Source organism: Gossypium arboreum, chromosome 1 (genome assembly GCF_025698485.1).
Source record: "Gossypium arboreum isolate Shixiya-1 chromosome 1, ASM2569848v2, whole genome shotgun sequence".
In the NCBI taxonomy this organism is placed as follows: domain Eukaryota; kingdom Viridiplantae; phylum Streptophyta; class Magnoliopsida; order Malvales; family Malvaceae; genus Gossypium; species Gossypium arboreum.
The window spans coordinates 120,798,971-120,806,662 of NC_069070.1; the positions used below are offsets into that span (position 1 = coordinate 120,798,971).

A 7,692-nucleotide genomic window follows, 5' to 3' on the forward strand; every position below is an offset into this window, starting at 1 on the left:
CCAGTGGTGTAGTTTACCCTTTAATCTACCTTTTTTATTATTGATTTTTAATTGATTAAATTGATTTTAATACAAGTATCATTGAGGGAGGTTTGACTCATTATAGAAGAAGTTTTTGAAATGTAGTTTGTCACTAGCTCAAGTGATATCCGTCTTACCACAAATGCCATATAAGGGCATGAGTTTAAACCCCACCAAAAGTAAATTTTCACGTTTCCTTAGTGGGTTAAGCATTCCCATTTTATGAACCTTTCGAGACTCTTCGTGGAGTCATGAGATAAAATCGAGCATAAATACCCCATGCACAATATCAATCACCATTGAGGGGTCCATCGATTTTGACAGTCAACACTACAAAAATTTCTTCCAAAACGAATCCAACCTCTGCTTCCCACATGTAATTGGTGTCCTTAATTCAATTGATTCAATCTATCACCAAAAAAAAAAAAAGAAAAAAAAAAACAAAGAATATTACATGTACTTTAACTTTAATTTTATTCCAATTTCAGGGGGTTTTGCATTTATTTTCCCTTCATTTTCATTATCTTAATTTGAGCATTTTTTTTCCCTATATTCTGAAAATGCTTTCTGCCTCTACTGAAAATAACCATAATTAATCAAGTTGAGGCATCCACTTCTGTATATAAAATCTTTGCTTTTTTCTTTTGACTTTTCATCCAATTCTAATAATAGGTTTTTTTCTTTAAATTTAGATTTTAATTATTTTGGGACTATTTTAACAAAGTTTTTCTTTCAATGATTTTGGTACATCTAAAATTTTATTATTTAATTTTTTCACATAAAAATCATAATTTTTTATATATTTTAAAAAATTTGACTTATATATATATATATATATTATTTTATCAATTCAATCAATTTTTACCTTTGATAATTATTTAGTTCACTAACGGTAAAAAATTTCAACTCTACAAACGAAATTGAAATTTTACTATGTGTTCTTAAATTGTATTTAAATTTAATAAATAAATAAATAAATATACCATGTAACAAAATTTCTTCTTATCTTATTATGACTTCTTTTAAAAGTTCTCACGAACAAAAAATATTACATATATTTAGAGCTTGATACTCAATTCCATCTCAACCAAACAATTTTATTTATTTATTTTTAAGCTCAAACTCGAGCTCGATTAAGTTTGTTTACTAATTTTCATACTTGAGCTCGAACTCGATTAAGCTTGTACGTATTAAAGCTCATACTTAACTTGATAATTAAGCTTAGGGTTAATAATATAATTTAATAATTTAAAATATTTAAAACATATATTAAAATGAAAAACTTGATAAAGCTCACGAGACATTTGAGTAATAATACTAAGCTTGAATTTAGCTCGACCTATTGTTCGAGCCCGGCTCGATAATTATCAAATCAAATTTTAATTTTTTTCAAGTCGAACTCAAATAGCTTGTAACAACCAATACCACATACCCACAACTGATTAGAGAATAATTTCAATTTATTAGACTTAATAGCTAACCTAATAATTCTTATAAAATAATTTCAATCAATCAAAATAAATAACTAACCAAAAATCAATCAAAAAGAATCCACACATTTATACAAACTCAATTAATAATTAATTAATTGAAATTTATAATCTCAAAATTTTCAAAACTTCAATTTTAACCCAACGTAATCAATTCAATAATAAAATTTTTTAATTGAATTTTAAAAATATTAAATATTATATAGAAAATGTCGGTGATGCTATGTATTTGCACAATACTACTTCCCATAAAATATTTTATAAAAAAAAAGAGTGTTAATAATAAGAAGTTTGGAAGTTGAATAAATTGCATGTGACACCATAATATAATGTTAGGATTAAATAAATAAATTAGTGATGGATAGATACATTGTATAGCAAGCTATATATTAAGGTTGGTATATAGTTATCTGTGCTTTATTCTTATTTTTGTCCTTTGCTTTTAACAAACAATTAGTTATAATATAATATATATATATATATATATATATAAAATATGAGTAATTGATAATAAAATATTTTATTATTGCATATATTATTTCTATAACTTTAAAATTATACTTAAATATGCTGTAGTATTCTTTTAAATTTAAAATTTAGTCTCTGTAATTTTGAGATATTCGATTTTTATAATCTTTTTTTTTAATTTAAAAATTGATTGAGTCTTAGTTTAATATATATTGGCGTTGTTGTTAGAGCTGGAGAATGTGAATTCAAGTGCATTGAAACGCATTATGCTCCTATTTAAGGGTCGGGGAGGGGATTATGGGTAGTTGTAAGTATCGTATCAAAAAAGAGTAGATACGATAGGAACTTATAGTGGGATTAATGTTCAAAACAAATATCTTGCTCCCTCCGTCAATTTTGCATGTGCAAAATAACTTTTATGACCCTAAACATTTTTTTTATGTCAAATTGGTCTTTACTTTTTAAAAGTAGATAAGCAATTAAAAACATTTTAAAATTAAAAGTTTTTATATTTTTAATAAAATTATAAAATTTGTAAAAGAAAATTTTAAAACTCCTTAAAATTTTAAAAGATATGAAAATATATAAATTTTCAAATATTTAAAAAATGTGATATTTACTCAATGAATGATAATAAATACTCTTAAAACTTTAAGCTATTCGTCGGTCCATAATAAATTAAATTTGAACATGTTTTTTCTTTTAATTTTAAATCATATTAATTGTATATTAAAAATATTTTTATGTAAGCTTAATTATAAGTATATAAATATCAGTATAAAATAATTTTAATTAATGACACAAACTCTAATTTGGTTCAAATTAGATTTAATATATATTTATTCAAAAACACTATGTTAAAAGAAATTTATATGAAAATGGACCCATTTTGGCAGAATATAAAATGTATTAAATTAAGTGATAGAAATTTTTATATAGTGTATTTTGAAGGAAAAAATTACATAATATATTTAAATTTAATATGAATCGATTTAGAGTTTCTATCATTAGAAAACTATTTTACACTAATATTTGATATATTTTGCTTTTAAATTTAAAGTTTTAGACTTTACAAGTAGAAGTTGACAAGTATGGTATAATAATATTAAAATTATTTATAAAAAATACATATCAATACTTTAAGAATGTTTGTGGAATAAAAATATTAAAAAAGAAATAAATATGTGCAATTAAAAGTTTTTGTTTAAATATGATTTAATATGAATTGAACAAATATTCTGAGTAGAGATATTTAAAATGGTTTAATATAATTTAAAATGTTTTTTTAAAATCGTTGATGATATTATAAGTATGAATTTTTATTTTATTAATTTTACATATTTTCTTGATTCGAAAATTAAATATATGTTCGACGATTAACTTGTTAAAATAATGAAAACAATTAAGTTAGTTTTTTTAATTATATAATAAAATATGGTAAAAATTATAATAATTTTTAAAAGGTAAATTAATTAATTTATACAATTCAGAGAAAAAATAGTAAATACTTGTCGAGATGGTGAAAGACAAGCTCCGTCAACACAACAATGGCTTTAGCTTCAACATCAATAGAACATTATTAAACGTTGATAAATTAGCTTTGTCGCAACTTAAGCATGACATATTTGGAGTGATTGCAAGCACTTAATACAATAAGGAAATCAGTCCTGGATGGTCCAAAGCAACGAGCAAAAATCGACAAAAGAATCGAGCATTCACCAAACCAGGGAGGACGACAACAAAATCATCTCTAAAATCACTTGTAAAACTAAGATTACATGCATAAGCAAAACTAAAAAACATGCTACAAGAGCAGACAAAAACTTCTAAAACTGAAGAGTTATATTAAACAATGGGAAAAAAAATTTGAGACAACACAGGTCCAAATCGACATTTGAAATCATTTATTATTCTAAAATACTTTCAAAATAGAAACAGATTAAGAAGTTGACGAAGAGCCACTCACTTTCCAAGAAAAATTACTAGTGGCCAGTGGAGTTTTAGCGAATGACAGGCATCATCATCTGTCCATCACAACTTGTAAAGGCAATAAAGGTACCCACAAAATAGATATGCAAATTGATAAGAGAGAAAACATGTGTAGTGAATGAAAAGATTGATGGGAGAAGAAAAAACGAGTGATAGCTAGCCTGAAGGTTGATACTGCCGTTGAACAAAATAAAAAAAAAACAAAAAAAAAAAAAAGCAAACGGGTTGGAGAAAAAAAAATTATAATAAATTTAAGGTAGTTGTATAAGTATAAAAGAAAACATAATTACATAAATTAAAAAAATCAAATTGTCAACATTTTGCCTAAAAAAGTGTTTTCTAGAAACTACGGTGCAAAATCTTCAGGTGTAAATGTCTATTTAGCAAAGATATATATACATTATTCGTAATTCCGTAGAAGGTTGTGATTTCTTACATGTTGGTGATGGTGATCGAGACAATAATTATTCTCCAATTGCCTCACATGCCTTAAATTTAATCACCACCATACATCACATTATTAGTATTTCTCTCTCTTTCACTTTACCATCAGAATATCCCAAAATTTTGTATTTAAGATTTAAATTGATTATTTGAATTTTTTGAAGGAGGCGAAAATGTAATTTTTTTCTATTTGATTTAAGCTAAAAAAGGTAAAATTGAATTATTTCTATTTCAAAAGGATTGAAAGTGAAATTATACCATACTTTTAGAACGATAAAGACCAAAACTCTTACGTGCACCTTACTTAGCCAGAAATTATAATTATTTTAAATTTCAACGATAGATTCGATTCGAGTCATGTATTGTTCAGACTCTTTTTGCTTAATCATTTATTCTTAATGCTGGGAAAACAAATAATTTGTATTTGTGGTTTAGTGGGTATAAAAACGAGATAGAATTGGTTGATAGAACATGTTGGTCATAGAAGGGGCATTTAGCATAATGTTGCTGAACATCACCTTGCTTCATTATTGCTCCAATATATATATATATATATATCTAATTTAATATTTTGTATATTATCAATAATTTTTTGAATTTTACAAGTATCGTGATGCCGAAAGTCATTAGTGGAAGTTTGAGAGTGTTGAAAAAGGATGAAAAAGATTCAATAGGGCTTTAATAATTAGGGAATGCTTAAAGTTTTTTTTTTTAGAGATAAAAGGAGTTTACTTAGAGGAGCTTGACATGAACTCTTTTTAGATAAGTATCCTATTGTGTAGAACATGGAATGCTACTAATAAAGTTTTGAATGTTTTATTAAGATATGATTAGATGAGACTTGGTTCTACTCTTGTATAGTCAGTGGTAGAGTCTTGAAAGACTTTATGGAATGTGATTGGAGAATTTTTTAAGTGAATCCTCATGTGATTTAGTGGTTAAATTTGACAAACCCTTCCTAGTAAAAGTTGTAGTGATTTACCTTAACAATGGTGAAATCCTTTAGCAATATGATTAGGTAAAAGCCAATGAGTGCTTGAAGTCTTGTTAGAGATAATAGGGGTTTATGTAAAGAAGATTGGTGTGAACCCTTTTTAAATAAGTGTAGCAGTGGAGTTATGGAACGCATTATTAAAATATAATAAGACTTGGCCCTATTTCTATAAAGTTAGCGGTAGAGTCTTGAGAGACTTTATGGGATGTGATTGAAGAAAATCTTCAATGGATCTTGATGTGATGTAGTAGTTACTCACATGAGAAGCATATAAAACTTAGACGAACCATTTTTAATAAAAGTTGTAGTGGTTGACTTTGACGATGATAAAATCCTTTCGTAATATGGTTAAGTATAATAATGTTTCAATTTTTTAATATAAATTTTATTTTTTTTAAACTGCATCATAAATGACTATGTGCCACCTATTAAATTATTTGATCCATTACTACTAGGACTCCACAATCATAGTTATAAGAGCTGCTACGTAGTTGTGGGATGTAGTAAAAAATTAAGTGTATTAAAATGAGATAAATGATAACTTTTAAAATAGAAAAGATTATATGAAATTATAATTTCACGTATCTCTAACTCTTTTAAATAAAAAATAAAAATTAAAAATAAGATTTTTCCTCCAATTTTTTATTTTTATTTTTTAACTATTAATATATAATTACCATGTGTAATGTTCTTCCTAAATCTTTAATTATTCTCGAAATTCGAGATTGGCTAACAACTTTTCTATCTTTCATGCATATATTTTTTTTCCTTTTTTATTCCATGGAAAAACCACTAATGGGTCAACCGAACACCCTTCCTCTCTCTTGTCTATATATATAGAAATTTGCTGCTAAATCCTTAGTCTTAAGAAGCTTTAAACTACAAAGCCATGGTGGACGAAGAACCTTATTTCCCTGACACTGATACAGACTTAAGCTTCACTTCCGCCATTACTGACTCTACCTTAAGCTCCAGCTCTCGTTCCAGTTCAGCCTCTTCTACCCTTTCCCTATCCTTCAACGAACCCCACCTTTCTCCTCCCACCCTTCACCACCGCAAATGGGATCCCCGTTTTTCACCCATTAAACTAGTCACAACCGACGACTGCAACCTCCAACTTCATCACCTCAAGCTTATCCGTCATTTGGGTACCGGAAACCTCGCCAGAGTCTTCCTCTGTCAACTCAAAGACCACGATGGCGCCGTCTTCGCTTTAAAGGTGATCGACACAGACGCATTAACCGCCGAGAAACTCTCTCACGTTCAAACGGAGGGTCAAATCTTATCCATGGTGAACCACCCGTTTCTTCCGACGCTTTATGCCCATATTCAAGCTTCTCACTATACTTGCTTCCTCATTGATTTTTGTCCCAACGGTGACCTCTTTTCCCTTCTACGTAAACAGCCCGGAAACCGGTTTTCTTTGCCAGCAGTCCGGTTTTTCGCCGCAGAGGTGTTGGTTGCTTTTGAGTATTTGCATGCTTTGGGGATCGTTTACAGGGATCTTAAACCTGAAAACGTATTGTTACGTGAAGATGGGCATATCATGTTGACGGATTTCGATTTGTGCTTCGTGGCTGACGTGGTTCCCGCTTTTAAATTCGTTCGCCGGAAAAGTGGTAAGTCGAATCGGAATCGTTTCTCCGGTGGTTGTTTTGGTCCCGCCGCCGGTTTGAACGAGAAAGGAGAAGTTGTTCCCGTGGCTGAGCCGGTAACGGCTTTTTCACGGTCATGCGTGGGGACTCACGAGTATTTAGCGCCAGAGGTCGTCTCCGGTGACGGGCATGGTAACGGCGTTGACTGGTGGGCATTTGGGGTGTTTGTTTACGAGTTGTTATACGGAACGACGCCGTTTAAAGGGGCTAGTAACGAAATTACGCTTCGGAACATAGCTTCGAGTAGCAGGCAAATGAGATTCGCCCACGCGGCGGGCGTGGAAGAAGCGGGAATTTCGGAGGCAAGGGATATGATTGAGAAATTATTGGTAAAAGATCCAAGCAGGAGGCTAGGGTGCACCAATGGTGCGCAGGACATTAAACGGCACCCATTTTTTGATGGGATAAATTGGCCCTTGATTAGACAGTACAAGCCGCCAGAGGTAGTGGGTGGGGCGGCGAGGGAAAGGGGGCACGTTGGCCGTGTGAAGCGGCGGCGTTGGTTTCGGAAAGGACTTAATTGTATGATGATGAGAAATTGAAATTAAAGCATAGTAATACTGATAGAGTACAATTTTATTCATAATAATTGTATAACTATAGAGGAAATAATACGGTTTTAATTCAAGAA

At 29.7% G+C, this 7,692-nt stretch overlaps 1 protein-coding gene across 1 annotated transcript; it reads left to right on the top strand.

The window, feature by feature from the left end:
• Window positions 1-6,198: 6,198 nt before the first annotated feature.
• Window positions 6,199-7,692, top strand: LOC108482532 (serine/threonine-protein kinase WAG1-like). Its single transcript, XM_017785665.2, has one exon. The coding sequence runs from the start codon at window positions 6,296-6,298 to the stop codon at window positions 7,601-7,603; it is 1,308 nt and encodes a 435-aa protein (XP_017641154.1). The 5' UTR covers window positions 6,199-6,295; the 3' UTR covers window positions 7,604-7,692.